This window comes from Somniosus microcephalus, chromosome 12 (genome assembly GCF_052327205.1).
Source record: "Somniosus microcephalus isolate GS21.2 chromosome 12, FLI_Smic_1.0, whole genome shotgun sequence".
Taxonomy (NCBI): domain Eukaryota; kingdom Metazoa; phylum Chordata; class Chondrichthyes; order Squaliformes; family Somniosidae; genus Somniosus; species Somniosus microcephalus.
In genome coordinates this window covers 70,138,829-70,160,121 of record NC_140998.1, presented here as the reverse complement: position 1 = coordinate 70,160,121, position 21,293 = coordinate 70,138,829, and the positions used below count along the sequence as shown (strand labels likewise).

Sequence of the window (21,293 nt, the reverse complement as noted above, 5' to 3'; positions counted from 1 at the left end):
ATTATCTCCTGACCCTCAATTTTATCTACCTATTATTCAGTGAAAACTTGGAGAAAAATAATTGCAAGTCTACTTTATTAATGATTGCTAATGATTACTGATGATGTTGTGCCCAAGTTATAATATCCCATGATGTAGGGAAGAAGAATGTCTTACGATAGTGTTGTCAAATTTATAAAGATATATTTAGCAAGCCCTGGTGTTCTAGAATTCTATGTTGGAGGATGCAGAGGAAAAGTAAGCATTACAAAGCAGACCAGAGGCAAAAGACAGATCAGTTAGACACTGAGCTAGTTTATTAAGAGTTAGAAAAGAGACAATTACACACACCACTAGACACTCAAGAAACTAGTAGAGATCAGTTAACGAATGCACCAAGATTAGACACGAGTTCTACCCCAGAATAAAAATTAAAACATTTCAACACATTTTTAAAAGACCCTTAAACAGACAAGAGTTTTAATAAGTTGCGCACAAAGAACATGCCTGGGTTTTACAGTTTCTGGCTGTATACCACATCATGCTATTTCATCAGTATTTTCCTCATTTGAGAGCAACTGTTACCATCACTGGCCATTTTATAGGATAAAGCATTAGAAAGTCTGTCTTGCTGTTACATAACAGAGATGCCAAACCATGAAGTCTCAAATGAAGGCCACTTAAGCCTGATAACTCAGTAAATGATGACTGTAATAAAATTAAATAGCTGAGTGTTAGATAGGTGATTTAATTTTAAAGTATAGGTTTCCTATGATTTAGACACCTGCTGGCATCTCTGTTAATGTAAGAATCAGTCAATTGTGGTAATGATTACAATTTTGGACAGATATATTAAGGCTACAAATGTACAATAAACTACTCTGCAAAATTACAACAGCCTTGAAACAGTTCTCAGTAAACAAAGTATAGCTTAGACAAAGTTATAAATTGCAGTACTGCAGAGAGAAGTTAAAGCCTGAAGGTGGATGGTGCATGCCGTTCATGCCGGAGACAGAATTAGTATCACAAAAGGTATCTATGCCTGCCAGACAAAAAAAAGGAAAGAGGAAAAAACAAGTCAAAACTGTTGCAAAACCTTCAACAGTTTCAATTGTTTAAGGAAATTACACAAACAGTATTTCTAGGTCAAATGAAGGGTCATACTTGCTGCTTGTCACTTTACAAGTCCAACACTCGGGCTTAAATGTGTCAATTACTACATTTATTTATTTATTGGATGTACTGGCACCATTATGCTACCCTTAAAAGAGGAGAGAGCAGAGGGGGGGGGGGGGGAAAAAGAGGAAGAAGCGGGGGGGGAAGAGAGGGGAAGCGGGGGGGAAGAGAGGGGAAGCGGGGGGGAAGAGAGAGGAAGCGGGGGGGAAGAGAGAGGAAGCGGGGGGGAAGAGAGAGGAAGCGGGGGGGAAGAGAGAGGAAGCGGGGGGGAAGAGAGAGGAAGCGGGGGGGAAGAGAGAGGAAGCGGGGGGGAAGAGAGAGGAAGCGGGGGGGAAGAGAGAGGAAGCGGGGGGGAAGAGAGAGGAAGCGGGGGGGAAGAGAGAGGAAGCGGGGGGGAAGAGAGAGGAAGCGGGGGGGAAGAGAGAGGAAGCGGGGGGGAAGAGAGAGGAAGCGGGGGGGAAGAGAGAGGAAGCGGGGGGGAAGAGAGAGGAAGCGGGGGGGAAGAGAGAGGAAGCGGGGGGGAAGAGAGAGGAAGCGGGGGGAAGAGAGAGGAAGCGGGGGGGAAGAGAGAGGAAGCGGGGGGGAAGAGAGAGGAAGCGGGGGGAAGAGAGAGGAAGCGGGGGGGAAGAGAGAGGAAGCGGGGGGGAAGAGAGAGGAAGCGGGGGGGAAGAGAGAGGAAGCGGGGGGGAAGAGAGAGGAAGCGGGGGGGAAGAGAGAGGAAGCGGGGGGGAAGAGAGAGGAAGCGGGGGGGAAGAGAGAGGAAGCGGGGGGGAAGAGAGAGGAAGCGGGGGGGAAGAGAGAGGAAGCGGGGGGGAAGAGAGAGGAAGCGGGGGGGAAGAGAGAGGAAGCGGGGGGGAAGAGAGAGGAAGCGGGGGGGAAGAGAGAGGAAGCGGGGGGGAAGAGAGAGGAAGCGGGGGGGAAGAGAGAGGAAGCGGGGGGGAAGAGAGAGGAAGCGGGGGGGAAGAGAGAGGAAGCGGGGGGGAAGAGAGAGGAAGCGGGGGGGAAGAGAGAGGAAGCGGGGGGGAAGAGAGAGGAAGCGGGGGGGAAGAGAGAGGAAGCGGGGGGGAAGAGAGAGGAAGCGGGGGGGAAGAGAGAGGAAGCGGGGGGGAAGAGAGAGGAAGCGGGGGGGAAGAGAGAGGAAGCGGGGGGGAAGAGAGAGGAAGCGGGGGGGAAGAGAGAGGAAGCGGGGGGGAAGAGAGAGGAAGCGGGGGGGAAGAGAGAGGAAGCGGGGGGGAAGAGAGAGGAAGCGGGGGGGAAGAGAGAGGAAGCGGGGGGGAAGAGAGAGGAAGCGGGGGGGAAGAGAGAGGAAGCGGGGGGGAAGAGAGAGGAAGCGGGGGGGAAGAGAGAGGAAGCGGGGGGGAAGAGAGAGGAAGCGGGGGGGAAGAGAGAGAGAGAGGAAGCGGGGGGGAAGAGAGAGGAAGCGGGGGGGAAGAGAGAGGAAGCGGGGGGGGAAGAGAGAGGAAGCGGGGGGGAAGAGAGAGGAAGCGGGGGGGAAGAGAGAGGAAGCGGGGGGAAGAGAGAGGAAGCGGGGGGGAAGAGAGAGGAAGCGGGGGGGAAGAGAGAGGAAGCGGGGGGGAAGAGAGAGGAAGCGGGGGGGAAGAGAGAGGAAGCGGGGGGGAAGAGAGAGGAAGCGGGGGGGAAGAGAGAGGAAGCGGGGGGGGAAGAGAGAGGAAGCGGGGGGGAAGAGAGAGGAAGCGGGGGGGGAAGAGAGAGGAAGCGGGGGGGGGGAGAGAGAGGAAGCGGGGGGGAAGAGAGAGGAAGCGGGGGGGAAGAGAGAGGAAGCGGGGGGGAAGAGAGAGGAAGCGGGGGGGAAGAGAGAGGAAGCGGGGGGGAAGAGAGAGGAAGCGGGGGGGAAGAGAGAGGAAGCGGGGGGGAAGAGAGAGGAAGCGGGGGGGAAGAGAGAGGAAGCGGGGGGGAAGAGAGAGGAAGCGGGGGGGAAGAGAGAGGAAGCGGGGGGGAAGAGAGAGGAAGCGGGGGGGGAAGAGAGAGGAAGCGGGGGGGAAGAGAGAGGAAGCGGGGGGGAAGAGAGAGGAAGCGGGGGGGGAAGAGAGAGGGAAGCGGGGGGGAAGAGAGAGGAAGCGGGGGGGAAGAGAGAGGAAGCGGGGGGGAAGAGAGAGGAAGCGGGGGGGAAGAGAGAGGAAGCGGGGGGGAAGAGAGAGGAAGCGGGGGGGAAGAGAGAGGAAGCGGGGGGGAAGAGAGAGGAAGCGGGGGGAAGAGAGAGGAAGCGGGGGGAAGAGAGAGGAAGCGGGGGGGAAGAGAGAGGAAGCGGGGGGGAAGAGAGAGGAAGCGGGGGGGAAGAGAGAGGAAGCGGGGGGAAGAGAGAGGAAGCGGGGGGAAGAGAGAGGAAGCGGGGGGGAAGAGAGAGGAAGCGGGGGGGAAGAGAGAGGAAGCGGGGGGGAAGAGAGAGGAAGCGGGGGGGAAGAGAGAGGAAGCGGGGGGGAAGAGAGAGGAAGCGGGGGGAAGAGAGAGGAAGCGGGGGGGAAGAGAGAGGAAGCGGGGGGGGAAGAGAGAGGAAGCGGGGGGGAAGAGAGAGGAAGCGGGGGGGAAGAGAGAGGAAGCGGGGGGGAAGAGAGAGGAAGCGGGGGGGAAGAGAGAGGAAGCGGGGGGGAAGAGAGAGGAAGCGGGGGGGAAGAGAGAGAAGCGGGGGGGAAGAGAGAGGAAGCGGGGGGGGAGGGAAGAGAGGAAGCGGGGGGGGAAGAGAGAGGAAGCGGGGGGGGAAGAGAGAGAGGAAGCGGGGGGGGGAAGAGAGAGAGGAAGCGGGGGGGAAGAGAGAGAGGAAGCGGGGGGGAGGGAAGAGAGGAAGCGGGGGGGGAGGGAAGAGAGGAAGCGGGGGGGGAGGGAAGAGAGGAAGCGGGGGGGAGGGAAGAGAGGAAGCGGGGGGGGAGGGAAGAGAGGAAGCGGGGGGGGGAGGGAAGAGAGGAAGCGGGGGGGGAGGGAAGAGAGGAAGCGGGGGGGGAGGGAAGAGAGGAAGCGGGGGGGAGGAAGAGAGGAAGCGGGGGGGGAAGAGAGAGGAAGCGGGGGGGGGAAGAGAGAGGAAGCGGGGGGGGAAGAGAGAGGAAGCGGGGGGGGGAAGAGAGGAAGCGGGGGGGGAAGAGAGGAAGCGGGGGGGGAAGAGAGGAAGCGGGGGGGGAAGAGAGGAAGCGGGGGGGGAAGAGAGGAAGCGGGGGGGGAAGAGAGGAAGCGGGGGGGGAAGAGAGGAAGCGGGGGGGGAAGAGAGGAAGCGGGGGGGGAAGAGAGGAAGCGGGGGGGGAAGAGAGGAAGCGGGGGGGGAAGAGAGGAAGCGGGGGGGGAAGAGAGGAAGCGGGGGGGGAAGAGAGGAAGCGGGGGGGGAAGAGAGGAAGCGGGGGGGGAAGAGAGGAAGCGGGGGGGGGAAGAGAGGAAGCGGGGGGGGAAGAGAGGAAGCGGGGGGGGAAGAGAGGAAGCGGGGGGGGAAGAGAGGAAGCGGGGGGGAAGAGAGGAAGCGGGGGGGGGAAGAGAGGAAGCGGGGGGGGAAGAGAGGAAGCGGGGGGGGAAGAGAGGAAGCGGGGGGGGAAGAGAGGAAGCGGGGGGGGAAGAGAGGAAGCGGGGGGGGAAGAGAGGAAGCGGGGGGGAAGAGAGGAAGCGGGGGGGGAAGAGAGGAAGCGGGGGGGGAAGAGAGGAAGCGGGGGGGAAGAGAGGAAGCGGGGGGGAAGAGAGGAAGCGGGGGGGAAGAGAGGAAGCGGGGGGGGAAGAGAGGAAGCGGGGGGGGAAGAGAGGAAGCGGGGGGGGAAGAGAGGAAGCGGGGGGGGAAGAGAGGAAGCGGGGGGGAAGAGAGGAAGCGGGGGGGGAAGAGAGGAAGCGGGGGGGGAAGAGAGGAAGCGGGGGGGGAAGAGAGGAAGCGGGGGGGGAAGAGAGGAAGCGGGGGGGGAAGAGAGGAAGCGGGGGGGGAAGAGAGGAAGCGGGGGGGGAAGAGAGGAAGCGGGGGGGGAAGAGAGGAAGCGGGGGGGGAAGAGAGGAAGCGGGGGGGAAGAGAGGAAGCGGGGGGGAAGAGAGGAAGCGGGGGGGAAGAGAGGAAGCGGGGGGGGAAGAGAGGAAGCGGGGGGGAAGAGAGGAAGCGGGGGGGAAGAGAGGAAGCGGGGGGGAAGAGAGGAAGCGGGGGGGAAGAGAGGAAGCGGGGGGGAAGAGAGGAAGCGGGGGGGAAGAGAGGAAGCGGGGGGGAAGAGAGGAAGCGGGGGGGAAGAGAGGAAGCGGGGGGGAAGAGAGGAAGCGGGGGGAAGAGAGGAAGCGGGGGGAAGAGAGGAAGCGGGGGGGAAGAGAGGAAGCGGGGGGGAAGAGAGGAAGCGGGGGGGAAGAGAGGAAGCGGGGGGGAAGAGAGGAAGCGGGGGGAAGAGAGGAAGCGGGGGGGAAGAGAGGAAGCGGGGGGGAAGAGAGGAAGCGGGGGGGAAGAGAGGAAGCGGGGGGGAAGAGAGGAAGCGGGGGGGAAGAGAGGAAGCGGGGGGGAAGAGAGGAAGCGGGGGGGAAGAGAGGAAGCGGGGGGGGAAGAGAGGAAGCGGGGGGGGAAGAGAGGAAGCGGGGGGGGAAGAGAGGAAGCGGGGGGGGAAGAGAGGAAGCGGGGGGGGAAGAGAGGAAGCGGGGGGGGAAGAGAGGAAGCGGGGGGGGAAGAGAGGAAGCGGGGGGGGAAGAGAGGAAGCGGGGGGGGAAGAGAGGAAGCGGGGGGGGAAGAGAGGAAGCGGGGGGGGGGAAGAGAGGAAGCGGGGGGGGGGAAGAGAGGAAGCGGGGGGGGAAGAGAGGAAGCGGGGGGGGAAGAGAGGAAGCGGGGGGGGAAGAGAGGAAGCGGGGGGGGAAGAGAGGAAGCGGGGGGGGAAGAGAGGAAGCGGGGGGGAAGAGAGGAAGCGGGGGGGGAAGAGAGGAAGCGGGGGGGGAAGAGAGGAAGCGGGGGGGGAAGAGAGGAAGCGGGGGGGGAAGAGAGGAAGCGGGGGGAAGAGAGGAAGCGGGGGGGAAGAGAGGAAGCGGGGGGGAAGAGAGGAAGCGGGGGGGAAGAGAGGAAGCGGGGGGGAAGAGAGGAAGCGGGGGGGAAGAGAGGAAGCGGGGGGGAAGAGAGGAAGCGGGGGGGAAGAGAGGAAGCGGGGGGGAAGAGAGGAAGCGGGGGGGAAGAGAGGAAGCGGGGGGGAAGAGAGGAAGCGGGGGGGAAGAGAGGAAGCGGGGGGGGAAGAAAGAGAGGAAGCGGGAGGGGGAGAGAGAGAGAGAGAGAGAGAGAGAAAAAGTGGAAGAGAAGATAGAAGGGGAGGCGGAGGAGGGAGGAAAAGTGCTGAAGCCGGTGGAGAGAGAGAGATCTGGCCATTATAGAGCATCGATCTCTAAAGGTTCATGACCAATGCTGTGAAACAATAGCTAGAACGAATAGGGTGCTCGGATGTATTTATAGGACAATTCACTATAAGGCAAAGAAATTAAAGCTAGTACAGTATTAAGTCAAAGGAGGAAGCTTATAAAGTTGCCAGAAAAAGTCAGCCTGAGGATTGGGATCTTTTTAGAAATCAGCAAAAATCAGCAAAGGGACCAAGAAATTGATAAAGAAAGGGAAAATGGAATATGAGCACAAAGTGAAAAATATGAAAACAGATTGTAAAAGCTTCTATAGGAATGTGAAAAGGAAAAGACTAGCGAAGTTAAATGTAGGTCCTTTACAACAGTCAGAGATGAGAGAATTTATAATGGGGAATGAGGAAATGGCAGAGAAATTAAATAAATACTTTGTTTCTGTCTTCACGGAGGAAGACACAAAAAACCTCCCAGAAATAAGAGAAAACCAAGGGTGTGGCGAGAATGAGGAACTTAAAGAAATTATTAGTAAAAAAAGTTTAAAAAATTCTATAGATTCTGGAACGGTTCCTGCAGATTGGAGGAGAGCAAATGTAACCCCGCTAATTAAGAAAGGAGGGAGAGAGAAAACGGGGAACTACAGACCTGTTAGCCTCACATCAGTAGTTGAGAAAATGCTGGAATCCATTATAAAGGATGCAATAACTGGGCACTTAGAAACTAATAGTAAGATTGGGCAGAGTCAACATGGATTTATAAAAGGGAAATCCTGTTTGACGAACCTATTGAGAGTTCTTGGAGGATGTAACTAGTGGAGTAGACAAAGGGGAACCGGTAGATGTGGTGTATCTGGATTTTCAGAAGGCCTTCGATAAGGTCCCACACAAGAGGTTGGTTAACAAAATTAGGGCACATGGAATTGGGGGTAATATACTAGCATAGATTGAGAATTGGTTAGCAGACAGAAAACAAAGAGTAGGGATAAACGGGTCTTTTTCAGGATGGCAGGCTGTGACTGGTGGGGTACCGCAAAGATCGGTGCTTGGGCCCCAGTTATTCACAATCTATATCAATGATTTGGATGAGGGGACTAAATGTAACACTTCCAAATTTGCTGCTGATACAAAGCTAGGTGGCAGTGTCAGTTGTGAAGAGGCTTCAAGGGGATCTCGACAGGCTCAGTGAGTGGGCAAGAACATGGCAGATGGAATATAATGTGGATAAATGTGAAGTTATCCACTTTGGTAGAAAAAACAAAGGCAGAGTATTTCCTAAATGGTGAAAGATTGGGGAATGCAGATGCTCTAAGGGACCTGGGTGTCCTTGTACATGAGTCACAAAGTGAATGCGCAGGTACAGCAAGCCATTAGGAAGGCAAATGGCATGCTGGCCTTCATTACAAGAGGATTGGAGTACAGGAGTAAAGAAGTCTTACTCCAATTATATAGGGCCTTGGTGAGACCACACCTGGAGTACTGTGTACAATTTTGATCTCCTTACCTAAGGAAGGATATACTTGCCATAGAGGGAGTGCAACGAAGGTTCACGAGATTGATTCCTGGGATGGCGGGACTATCGTATGAGAAGAAATTGAGTAAACTAGACCTGTATTCTCTTGAATTCAGAAAAATGAGAGGGGATCTCATTGAAGCATACAAAATTATTACAGGGCTTGATAGGGTGGATGCTGGGAGAATGTTTGGCTGGGGAGTCTAGAACCAGGGGCCACAGCCTCAGGATAAAGGATAGGCCATTCAGGACTGAGAGATGAGAAGAAACTTCACACAGAGGGTGGTGAATCTTTGGAATTCTCTACCCCAGAGGGCTGTGGAGGTTCAGTCAAGGGCCGAATGGCTTACTCCTGCTCCATGTTCTTACAGTATTTTGTCCTTGTACAAGACCTTGGTTGGGCCTCAGTTAAAATACCGTGCTTAGTTTTGGTTTCCTCGCATGGTGGACGATATTGAGGCTTTGGAAAGGGTGTAGAGAAGGGCCACAAGATTAATTCCCAGTTTGAAGTATGTTAGTTACCAAGATACTCAAAGAGCTGGCACTCCACACTTTAGAGAAGTGAAGACTTAGGAGTGAAGTGAAGACTTAGGAGTGATTCTATTGAGGTTTAGAAGATGATAACGGGAATAGATTATGTTTGTGTAGTTTTTTTCAACTAGTTTGCTTGGTTAGGAAGGACCAGGATTCACAATACAATCAAGTTATGCAAGGCCAGATCTAGGCTAGATGTTAGGAGGTGGTTCTTTTCCCAGAGAATAGCAGACCTGTGGAACAGACTGCCGGTTCGCGTGGTGAAAGCTGATTCACTGAATTCCTTCAAGCGAGAGCTGGATCGGTTTCCAGTCGAGATGGAGATTACCTTGTCCAAATGGTAGGTATTGTATAACATTAATCAGGGACATAAGAACATAAGAAGTAGGAGCAGGAGTAGGTCATACGGCCCCTCGGGCCTGCTCCGCCATTCAATAGGATCATGGCTGATCCGAATCTAGACTCACGTCCACTTCCCTGCCCTCTCCCCGTAACCCCTAATTCCCTTGTCTGCTAGGAAACTGTCTATCTCTGTTTTAAATTTATTTAATGTTGCAGCTTCCACAGCTCTCTGGGGTAGCAAATTCCATAGATTTACTACCCTCTGAAGAAGTTTCTCCTCATCTCAGTTTTGAAAGGGCAGCCCCTTATTCTAAGATTATGGCCCCTAGTTCTAGTCTCACCCATCAGTGGAAACATCCTCACCGCATCCACCCGATCAAGACCCCTCACAATCTTATATATTTCGATAAGATCGCCTCTCATTCTTCTGAACTCCAATGAGTAGAGGCCCAACCTACTTATCTCTGGAATCAACCGAGTGAACCTTCTCTGAACCGCCTCGAGAGCAAGTATATATCTTTTCTTAAATATGGAAACCAAAACTGCACGCAGTATTCCAGGTGTGGCCTCACCAATACCCTATATAACTGCAGCAAAACCTCCCTGTTTTTATACTCCATCCCCCTTGCAATAAAAGCCAAGATTCCATTGGCCTCCCTGATCACCTGCATACTAACTTTTTGTGTTTCATGCACCAGGACCCCCAGATCCCGTTGCAGTTTCTCTCCATTTAGATAATAACTTGCTCTTTGATTTTTTTCTGCCAGAGTGCATAACCTCACACTTTCCAATATTATATTCCATCTGCCAAATCTCTGCCCACTCACTTAGCCTGTCTATGTCCTTTTGCAGGTTTTTTATGTCCTCCTCACTCACTGCTTTCACGAGGTGGTCTCCTGGACTAGTTTTGATCACCTGAGGTCAGAAAGACATTTACCAGATTTTTTCCTCCCGAATTGACCTGTGTTTAAATGACCTGTGTTTTTAATTTGTTTGCCTGTCCCAGCAGATTACATGGCTTTTGGGTGGAATAGGGAGTGTATATATTGTGATACACAAGACATTGTTGTTGTCTGGGACATGTTGGATGGACTAGTGAGTCTTTTCCTGTCCGTCATTGTTCATATGTTTGTAAGAGGAGACAGAGGAAGGGGAGACAGAGGAAGGGGAGAGAGGAATGAGAGAGAGAGAGAGAGAGATTGAGAGAGGAAGAGGAATGAGAGATAGAGGGGAAGGGGAGAGAGAGAAGGGAAGAGGAGAGAGAAGGAAGCAGCTGTTGCAGTTGTTGACTTACTCATTATATACACTCTGTTCTACACACAAATATATTTTTGTCTGGTAGATGCATTTAGGTGGGTCTTCAAACTATGTTTAACTCAGTACCAGTCAACTGATAAGGAACATAATAACTTGTGTTTGCTCTTTAGTTTGCAATTTTGTTGAAAACGTAATGCAGCTATTCTGGGTTCTCCCTTTCAAGACAATTTTCCAGTTGCACCCATGTTATGAGGGAGTCACTGACTTGAATTTTTTTTTTTAAAATACATTATTGGGAAGAATCAACACAGTCTCACACAACTCCTACCAAATACCTCAGAATCACAGACAGGGACCTTGATATAAGTCAGTCTACCCATCCCAAAGTCAAGGAATGATCAAAGGGTGCCTCAAGAAAAAAAATCTTTAATATATGGCAGAGGGGGGCCAAGAAAGGAAACAAGAAAAAACTCATTCAACAAAGTACAAATTAATTCCAAATCAAAAGTGTAATTCAATAAAACAGCCATATTTAATACTGTTTTAAAAAGATTTAAAATTGGTAGATATTAAGCTGATCATAGAGGAAAAGCTGATGTTTGTTCATATTTTAGCAATTAGTTTTAGTCAATCTGATTAATTTATAAAAATATAAACTATATTTTTGTATTACAAATTCTACAATTCAAATACTTACAATGATTTGTTAAAGATTCTTAATGTAGTAATTGTGTATAATAGTGAATGCACATACCAAACATTATGCGACACTTAAATTTACCCGGGGGGGGGGGGGGGGGGGGGGGGAATTTTAATCCCCAAAACTGGACAGATTTGAGTCGGTGGGATGTTAAAATGTTAAAAATCTGAATCCAGTCCCCAACCCGCCTACTACCAGTTTTAATGGCGGCGGGACTGGGGTTAACCACCCACTCCCAGGAGGCTGGCTGGCGATTTAAATATTATAATGAGGCTGCATGCCTCATATTTAATCACCATTTTAAATTTAACCCTGGCCGGCTGAGTTTTCCAGGCCTTGGGAAACTCGGTGGCTAAAGGGAGACGAGGACTTACTGCTGGATCCAGTTTACCTGCTTCATCCCCCCCCACACCACTACATAACCCTTCCGATCCCTCACTCCCTCCTCTCTGCTCCCCAACTGCGTGCCCGAGTCAGCCAGCCTCTCAATCTGGCTGGCTGCAGCCAGGAAACGGAGACAAAAAATGGTAATCTGATCCTGCCGTTAAATTCAGCAGGATCTGAGGGAAACCTGTTCTTCCGGGTTTCCCAACCTCAAAGCAGGCACCCCCACCCTCAAGCTAATATCCAGCCCCAGGGTCTACATAACAAAATTACCTTTACATCTAATTGGTCAAAAACCATAGACAGGTCATATGGGGAATAGAGACATCACTGCCGATGCAGTAGATCGTGATTTTCTGAGATCAAGCTAGGCATGAGTTAAGATTTTCTTCAGCCACCAGAAAACAGTAGCAGCTGGCAATGCCATGTGTGTGATAAGTAGTGTTTTTTTTATATACAAGATAAAAAATACCTACTTACTACATAGATGCCTACTCTTCATCCAGTGCTCTTCAGTGGCTATAGAAAACCTTCCCCACTTCAGTAGAGCAGTGTACTGCATCACAACATTTGAATTTTGTGTCATACTCAACTAGAGTCCTGTCCTGTTCAGGAAAGATTTCAAGCTCAAAGACTCTACTAACCCAGCCTTTACCATTCCATCAAATATTAATCTACGTCTCAACTGGCTCCATCTCTGTTACCGTGTTCGTAGAAGGAAAAAAGAATGGGGTAATAGTGGGCAAAAGATAGAAAGCAAAATAGCAAGTGGCCTGAAGGATTTTCAGCTACTGGCCAGTCCAAATGAAAAATACCGGTCAATTGAATAAATATTGATAGAAATGATCAAAGCTCTATGGAACATATTGGTTACTAAATTATTGGGACCATTAAAAGTAGGTCAGAATGAAACAGGACTTAAGATACATATGTATCCAGTTTTAAAATTGGCAGGGTTTTCAAGACATGTCCAAGGGACCTCATTCTTAGACATTTAAAAAATCTAAATTAATAAAAGTTAGTGGTTTGTTAGTTTGTTTTAATAAGAACTTAGATCCCTCCATCTAGCATCCACTGTCACACTGGGAAGGCACTGTTCACACAAATCAAATGCAAATTTCATCACCAGATAGCATGAAATTATAATGGCCATTGACTGTATCTGCAATGATAGTACTTCTTACAACTGCCATTATAGTGCTGTGTGATCATTCTAGTCATGATTTATAATCCAACTATAACTTTAACCTTTAGACTCCACAGACAGGTGTACTACATGGCATAACTAGTTTGAATTTGAAATAGATTCCAAGGGGCGGGGAAGAAAAAAAAGTGAAAAAGTCCTATTCCACTGTGTTGCCTAGGATTCACTGCTCCCACACATGCTACGCAAAATACTTTGATATTTTTAACATTACTTTTAAAAAACCATGTGTCTCAGTTCCTGATATCAGTACCATAGAAATAAATTAATCTAAATGGAAATTAGTATGGATCAACACATAATTTTAGTTTAATAAGAATTAAAATTAATACTTGAGCAATACCTGAAGTGAAACGTGTAAGAAAGGCACTGTGCTTGTGAGAACAAGAGTGAGAAGGATCGCAGCGGACATCCCTAAATCTTGTACTGTGCCGTCTGTGTGGAAGCAGTCAAACCCAAATAGCATCATGGGATAACAATTTTAAAAAGTTGTACCTAAGTCGTTTTTTCAAATTGTAAATCATGTTTTTGCTTTTCTTTCTCAAACATATCCTGTCAATTTTTGAACCTTATTTTCTTTCATTCCTTTTTTGACCCAATTTAACACCATTTCACTTTTATCAATTGAAATGTCTAACTTTGACACTGTTTATTATTTTCTGAGCATGCTGTGAAGAATTTCAGCATTCAAACCATAATGCTAAACTAACAAAGTTAAATATGAAACAAAATCCCTTAGTCTGTGCTAATTTATTTGCAATACCTATGCGCGAATAATCAGGCAGAAAACTTAAAATAAACATAAATTCAATTTCAACATTTTCTTTAACTCTTTTGAAGGGAACATGTAACAGTACAAATTATACCTTTTTTAAATATAAAAAATGGCCTTTTCACAATTGGGGCAATTTGTCCGATTAGATAACTGTCTTTTCTAAAGAAAATGTCAAAATAGCAGGCAAAATTAAATTAATGTAGTTCATATATTGGTATATAGTTACACTCGAGACTGAATTTAGAGTTTTCTGACATTCAAAATAGTGAACCCAGCAAGTTTTTAAATAAAAGCATGGAGACAAGGGTGAAACTGAATTAAACCTCCAGAACTGTGAACATTAGTCAATTAGTAGCTTATTTTATAGTTAAACTGGATTTTCAAAATAAATCTTGTTCTGAAAGGTATTTCTAACAGCCAAAATGACAGTGGAGTGAAGAACTGACCCAGAAATAGTGTTAGCCATAATATACACTTTAAAATACAAAAATGCACACAGAAAAATTACTTACAAACCTTCTGTATTCACACAAAAATTAGTTCAAGGTGATTATATATTGGAAAAAGTGAGCATGCCAAATACAAGAGAAATATAGAGAGTTGTACAGTACACAGTACCAACATAAACTACATAATTTACAAAAGGTAAACCTCTAGTCTCTGGATTTCCTCAGGGAATTCAAAAGGAGAAAGATATTGGTTAGTCAAAACACATTCTGACTGGTTCTCATGGCAGTAAGATAGTTGTTTCCAGGAAACAGCACTATCTTTATCATCACAAAGCTCAGTTACAATACCTATCAAAAGCAGAAGCAAAAGACAGCAGTTGATAATGTAATGCACTAAAGAACATATTCAATTTCTGCATCAAGGTAATTAATTTTAATTACAAATGTATTTCACCAAATTTAGTTAATTCTCCCCAAAAAACAAAATTGTACATGAATTTTCTCACGCAAGGAATATTTTATATTGTAGCTCCCTACAATAAGTGGAATGCTCAGCTTTATGGAATGGTGTGTAATATACGTGGGAAACATTTTTTTCCCCCCATGTAAAATAAATAAAAATTCTAACTCCCAGATCTTTCTTGGCACACACTGCCTCAGTTTCGTATTGCAATTTTATATTCCTGCAAAATATGCAATCCTGTTCATAAAAGATTATTCCTTTCTCAGTCATAAACCTATATACAATTATTATGAGCACAAAAATATCCTCCAAAATACCATTAGACTTTTTCAATAAACACAAGCCAAGAATAGGATGTTGTCAGGAATTACTAGCATGAAATATCCTTAATTTAATAATCCTCAGAGTTTTGAAGCATTTTCATATTAGTGGACAAGCACTGTTGCAGCATCAATGCATTAGCCAGAATAAATCTGACAGACCAAATGGCCTTTTCTCATTTTACATCTCACAATTTTAAGATAACCAAGCCAATTCAAAATAAATTTATAAAGCTATTTCCTCCCCATTTCTTAAAGATTTGTTCTCTAAGTCCCAAGTACCATCCACTGTTCTGCAGCCAATAGGGTGGCAAGCCAAGGCACCCCCAGTGTCTTGCAATCTGCTCTATAACTGGCCTCTAGAAGGTATGAGAACTCAGCCAGAGCTCACTTCTCCAATTTACTCTGTACCCATAGGTAAAGATGGCACCTCAGGACTCTCAATTTAGGGAATTGTGGAGACAGGGCAATTCATTGCTACAGTTATCTATCCTATTTTTGCACTGGTATAACATCATACAGATAAAAATTAAATGTTACTTCATATGCTAAGTACTTAATCCAAAAGTATTTTTTGATTTCCTACAACAGCTTTCCACAGGATTATTTGAGGAAATTGCATTTTTAGTGGATCTATGAAAAATCTGAATTGTCAATTAATACGAATTGTCAATTAGTACGAATTACAATATACAGATCTTATTGTAATCTTATTTGCAGGTTGAGACCTTTTGAAGTGAAGATTCTTCATGCAAATAGTCACTGTGCAGTAAAATTTAGTCCATTTAAATTAAGAATTTCTAGATCCCTATAAGTGCAATTCCAATAGTTTAAACTAAAATAAACTTTTTAAGTGAAATCCCTGTGATCTAACAATATTTTATTTTTGTCAAGAAGTATGTGTGGAGTTCTTGGTGTTATGCAAAGTTTGTTTAGGAATAAAATCACAGCAAGCAGTCGGACCAGACACACTTAATAGCGCAATTGAATGTAATTTATTCGGTATAGATAGGAATGCAATCAGAAAGCCAGATGGAATTAGTAATAGTTAGGTTTAAAATGTCTACATTATTTACAGCAATAGATTCTGCCACTTCACAAAACCTAGTTGAAGTAAATCTACATGGCCTATTGAGAACAAAATATTTTATCTGCTACCATGATGCTCAAATCAAGCAGCACTTCAGCTTCCAGGCTTAAAAACTCTGCCAATTTCTGGCTTTTGGGCCTTTATTACTGAATTTCTAGATATAAAAATTGCAAGAAGCATAAAAGCCCATTTACAGAACATTGAACTGTTTCAAATTAAAATTACTTTAAATCAGTGCTTTGAAATGGGAACCCATTACTATGTTCAATTTTCCAATTATCTTCACCCCACATTGGTACATTGTCCAATGAATGCTAAGCATTAAGATTTTAATCTAACCACTAAAATATGATAGTGTTAATTTAATCAAAGAAAACATTTATTCTTGTCCTTTTACTAAGGTACTAGGAACTGCCGATATTTCTCAGCCTAGATCTGTGGACTGTGTACTGTACTTACCCCATTCCACTCTACGCCCATACTCACTTCCTCGCCACCATCAGGACCACTCTCATATTTTACCACATCTACATTTAGACTTTCACGACTTCTTCTTTTCTCTATGCTTTCAGGATCATTAAGTACTTCAGCTACTCTCTGTTTATGGATATTATCAAGACCCTGTGGACCAAAGGTATTCATTTTATTTGAATTTGTTTTCATAATTCAAACATGCAAACACATAAAAGTAGCATTAAAATAAAAATAATTAATTTTATTTAAGGGGGCCAGAAACCATTTAAACAATTTAATGGAAATATAACATTTTCACTAGAAAATTACATTAAAATACATGGAACTTAGTGCAATGAGCATTTAAACAATATTCTTCCTCTTAAGGTGATATGTAAAAAGGAATAAGTAGCTACATTTTATTCTGATCTGAAATTTAATGTGTACCCATATGTATTGTCTTAATATTTACTGAGTATACTAGTTCCTAAAGTTGAGCCAATAATGGCATATCCTAAATTCCTTAATATTTGGCTTTGTGGTTTTTGTGTCAGTAAAAATGTGTACTAGCTTGGGACAAAAAACCCATCTCCTTCCTTTCCCCTACACTTTGATCCAATTCTGAACCAAAGCAACAAACATGAAATACATTTGCCTATGCAGTCAAACTTACTTGTTTACGAGATCTCAGAGCTGCTTCTTCCAGTGTTTCAGCTGCTTCAAACTTGCCCTGACGTCTATAAAGTGCCCCGAGGTTCTTCAATGTCGTTGTCACTGTTGGACTGTTTGTAAAGATGAAAGGAACAAATCAACATTTTAAAACCAAAATATTCACATCTGGAGTGTGAAGTATTTTGAGATATTTTCCCCTTTAAATTGATCTTACACCCAGGAAAGCAGTGTTCTGCATTTCTGTGGCGATGGAAATCAGTATGGAATATATCCATCACAGGATCAGAGGCAGATTGTATCCGTGCTGGTTGCCTGGTTCCATTCTTATCTATCCAGTCATAACCAGAAAATCACCTGCAATGGCTTCTCTTCCCACTCCCGCACCATTACCTTTGGAGTCCCCCAAGGATCCATCCTTGGCCCCCTCTTCGTTTCTCATCTACATGCTGCCTCTCGGTGACATCATCCTAAAAGACAATGTCAGGTTCCACATGTATGCTCACCCAGTTCTATCTCTCCTGACCCCTCCACTGTCTCTAATTTGTCACATTGCTTGTCCGACATCCAGTAATGGATGAGCAGAAATGTCCTCCAACTAAATATTGGGAAAACCAAAGACATTGTCTTCGGTCCCTGCCACACACTTCATTCCCTAGCCACCGACTCCATCCTTCTCCTTGGCAACTGTCCGAGACTTGTTCGCAATCTTGGTGTCGTATTTGACCCCGAGATGAGCTTCCGACCACATATCCGCTCCAGCACCAAGACTGCCTACTTCCACCTCTGCCGCAGCTCATCTGCTGCTGAAACCCTCATCCATGCCTTTGCTACCTCTAGACTTAAATATTCCAATGCACTCCTGGCCGGCCTCCCATCTTCCACCCCCCCATAAACTTGAGCTCACCCAAAACTCTGCTGCCCACATCCTAACTTGCACCAAGTCCCATTCACCCATCACCCCTGTGCTCGCTGAGCAACACTGGCTTCCGGTCCAGCAATGCCTCGATTTCAAAGTTCTTATCCTTGTTTTCAAATTCCTCCATGGCCTCGCCCCTCCCCATCTCTGTAACCTCATCCAGCCCTACAACCCTCCGGGATCTATTTGCTCCTCCAATTCGGGCCTCTTGCACATCCCCGATTTTAATTGCGCCACCATTGGCGGCTGTGCCTTCAGCTGCCTAGGCCCTAAGCTCTGGAATTCCCTCCCTAAACCTCTCCGCCTCTATTTTCTCCTTTAAGACACTCCTTAAAACCTACCTCCTCATCTCATGTGGCTCGTTGTCAAATTTTGTTTCATAACGTTCCCGTGAGGAGTATTGGGACGTTTTACATAAAGGTGCTATATAAATGCAAGTTGTTGTCTTTTCTCCCATTCTTACCTGGCCAGGGCTGATGTTTCACTGATTCAACAACTAATTAAGTAATTGTTTAGGTAGAAAGATTTGCAAATTGGCTGTGTTTATCCAAGCTCAACAGAGGGCCTGATTCAAGCATGACAATTCCAAGCAAATTAGGTATATGGCTTTATTAGGATTTAATTCATTACAAAATCACTGGGCTGCTGTGCCTGAGACTATACAAGGCATATTCACAGCTCATCAGTGTTCACTTGCAATTCAAGCTCTAAACCATGATTTGCATATGACATAGGTGTGACCCGGTGCAGATTGATTGGCTGGATGGTTAGGTGCAGGTTAGCTACAATAGCTATGTAAATGTATATAAATTCAATTATTTATGTTCTCTTGACTATGGGTTGTCTGTGTGTCTTAGACCTGGGGAACAGATGTTTAAACTTTGTACACCGGTGATATGGTTACATTTCTTTTTTTAAAATGTGGGCTAATAGATTTTTGGCTTTTTTGTGACAGGAGCCCAGCCATCAACACCAATGCCATTGCATCACTAAATATGCATTTAAGTTCAAAGGTGAAAATTGTATGTAGAGGTGGAGGAAGAGGGAAGTTATATTCTATAAAGATCTCAGAAGAACTCTGTTTTACTGGGATCCCAATAGGTACTAGCCACAATTGAAAGACATAGATGGTTTAAATCATTACACGCCAGTCTATTGATGTAAAAATTGCATGTGTTTAGGATTCATTCAGGAATTATTGCTGCATTTAAATTAATTAACCTGAGTATTTAGACCTCCACAGTAAGCAATGTTCAATAAGAATATAAGAAATAGGAGAAGCAGCAGCAGGCCGTACAGCTCTCGAGCCTGTAAGAAACACAGTATGTCATTCTGTTTATATCAAGTTTCTTAACACAAATGTGAAAATATACCTGTCAACTTTGCATGCCTTGTACCAGCCTCCATACTCGCCAAATGTGGTGCCATCTTTTGGTTTCCCCTAAACAGAGTACAATATGTAATATGTGCAATATATATGAAGCTAAGGCTAATAAAAGACAGTAGTGAAAATGAAGTCTAGATTGTTGTGATATGGAAAATGTATTATTTCAAAATCTTCTGGTAGTTAAGAGCACAGATGCTCCAACATGGTGTGCCATAGAAGGCTAGAATGAAAATTCCTCAAGTTCATGTACCAGCCTCAGCCAAGATGTCCAGAGAGCTGCACAGCAATGTCTGCCACACTTTTTCCACAGGGAGGGAGGGAAATATTACATACGGAGGCATGCCACTCAAGCTACTTTAGGAAATCATGGAATTTGGAGTGATCTATTAGCATGCAGCAGCGGCGGCAGCAGTGCGGACCTGGGAGGAGCGGCGGCGATATAAAGAGAGCCCGAGGCGCAGGTAGACCCCACAGCAGCAGCGGCGGCAGTGCGGACCTGGGAGGAGTGACGAGGGCGATATAAAGAGAGCCCGAGGCGCAGGTAGGCCACACAGCAGCGGCAGTGTGGACCTGGGAGGAGCGGCGAGAGCGATACCAACTCAGCACCGGCAGAATTTTCAAAGAGTGATGTCAGAAGTCAAAAGTGACGTCGGCACAAGGGGAGGGAGCTGCTGGAGGCCAGTGTTGGGAGTGGAGAGCGCAGCGGTACAAGGCTTACCAATCTCAGCCCGGCGGCGGTGTTCTAGAGCCACGTCACGATTCAAAAAGTGACGCGGGCAAGAGGAAGCAGCCGATTGGGTGAGTACAGCCAGGTGAGTATTCATACTACTCTATAGTTTGACAGTTAAGATTAATAGTTTATAAAGTTTAGACGGTCTTAATTTTTGTGGTTATAGTTTCTAAGGTCCCTGTTGTGTATCGGGGAGTGCTAGTAACCAAGGGCCCTTGAGTATATCATTTAATTGTAGTGTAATTAGTGGTATTGATTTGATTTAAATTCATTTGAATTAATTAAAGGGCAAGTCCTGGCAGGACAGCTCGGCCCCGTGGCATGCTCCTCCTGCGCTATGTGGGAAATCAGGGACACTTCCCATGTCCCTGACGACCATGTGTCCGGGAAGTGTATCCAGCTGCAGCTACTGACAGACCGCATTGCACGCTAGAGCTGCGAATGGATACATACTAGAGCACTCGCGATGCTGAGAACATTGTGGATAGCATGTTTAGGGAGTTGGTCACACCGCAGGTAAAGGCGGCACAGGCAGGAAGTGAATGGGTGACCACCAGGCAGAATAGTAGGCGCAGGCAGGTATTGCAGGGGTCCCCTGTGGCCATCCCCCTCTCAAACAGATATACCAATTTGGATATTGTTGAGGGAGATGGTTTATCGGGAGAAGGCAGCATCAGCCAACTTCCCGGCACCGTGGGTGCTTCTGCTGCACAGGACGGGTGGAAAAAGAGCGGGAGAGCTGTAGTGACAGGGGGATTCTATTGTAAGGGGAATAGATAGGCGTTTCTGTGGCCGCAAACGAGACTCCAGGATGGTATGTTGCCTCCCTGGTGCAAGGGTCAAGGATATCTCGGAGTGGCTGCAGGGCATTCTGGAGGGGGAGGGTGAACAGCTAGTTGTCGTGGTGCATATAGGTACCAACGATATAGGTAAAAACCGGGATGAGGTCCTAAAAGCTGAATATAGGGAGTTAGGAGGTAAATTAAAAAATAGGACCTCAAAAGTAGTAATCTCAGGATTGCTACTAGTGCCACATGCTAGTCAGAGTAGAAATAGAAGGATATTTCAGATGAATACGTGGCTAGAGGAATGGTGCAAGGGGGAGGGATTCAAATTCCTGGGACATTGGAACCGGTTCTGGGGGAGATGGGACCAGTACAAACTGGACAGTTTGCACATGGGCAGTGTAATGATCAATAACATGTCATTCTAGAATGGTACACTAGATGGAGCCGTAGAGCTGTATTGCTGTGTATATAGTTGTGTGTGTTTAAGACTACACTACCCACGATGCACTAGGCTACCCAGAAGGCAGTAGTCAAGATGGAAGCCTGTGCACAGAAGCACACATGCGGAATCTCTACAGATGCTGTACCTAGAGAACGTGTACTGAATAAATAACTAGCTAGAAGCTAGCTGTGTTCATAATAAGAATGTCTAGTTATTAATGAACATAACAGGCAGGACCAGGACCGATGTTCTAGGGGGAGTGTTTGCTAGTGCTGTTGGGGAGGGTTTAAACTAAAATGGCAGGGGGTTGGGAACCTGTGCAGGGAGACAGAGGAAAGGGAAGCAAGGATAGAAGCAAAAGACAGGAAGGAGAAAAGCAAAAGTGGCAGTCACAGAAATCAAGGGTTTAAATCAAACATGGCCACAGTAAATAACCATTCTAA

General features: G+C 46.7%; 1 protein-coding gene across 10 annotated transcripts in view; it reads right to left on the bottom strand.

Moving 5' to 3' along the window:
* The window catches only part of klc1a (kinesin light chain 1a), a 131,624-nt gene that overhangs the window by 28,234 nt on the left and 82,097 nt on the right, over positions 1–21,293 (bottom strand). For 7 of the 10 annotated variants that reach the window (XR_015080210.1, XR_015080211.1, XM_086003062.1 and 4 more), the window contains exons 11-13: positions 18,877–18,944; positions 16,589–16,697; positions 15,922–16,083 (exon numbers count right to left, since the gene is read on the bottom strand). Coding sequence is in view for 8 of the 10 variants with exons in the window: in XM_086003062.1 (XP_085859188.1) it covers positions 15,922–16,083; positions 16,589–16,697; positions 18,877–18,944 (339 nt within the window). In the remaining 2 variants the exon portion in view is untranslated. Of the gene's footprint in view, positions 1–274; positions 1,022–15,921; positions 16,084–16,588; positions 16,698–18,876; positions 18,945–21,293 lie in introns of those variants that run through there. The other 3 variants (XM_086003068.1, XM_086003069.1, XM_086003063.1) reach the window with 3 other exon arrangements.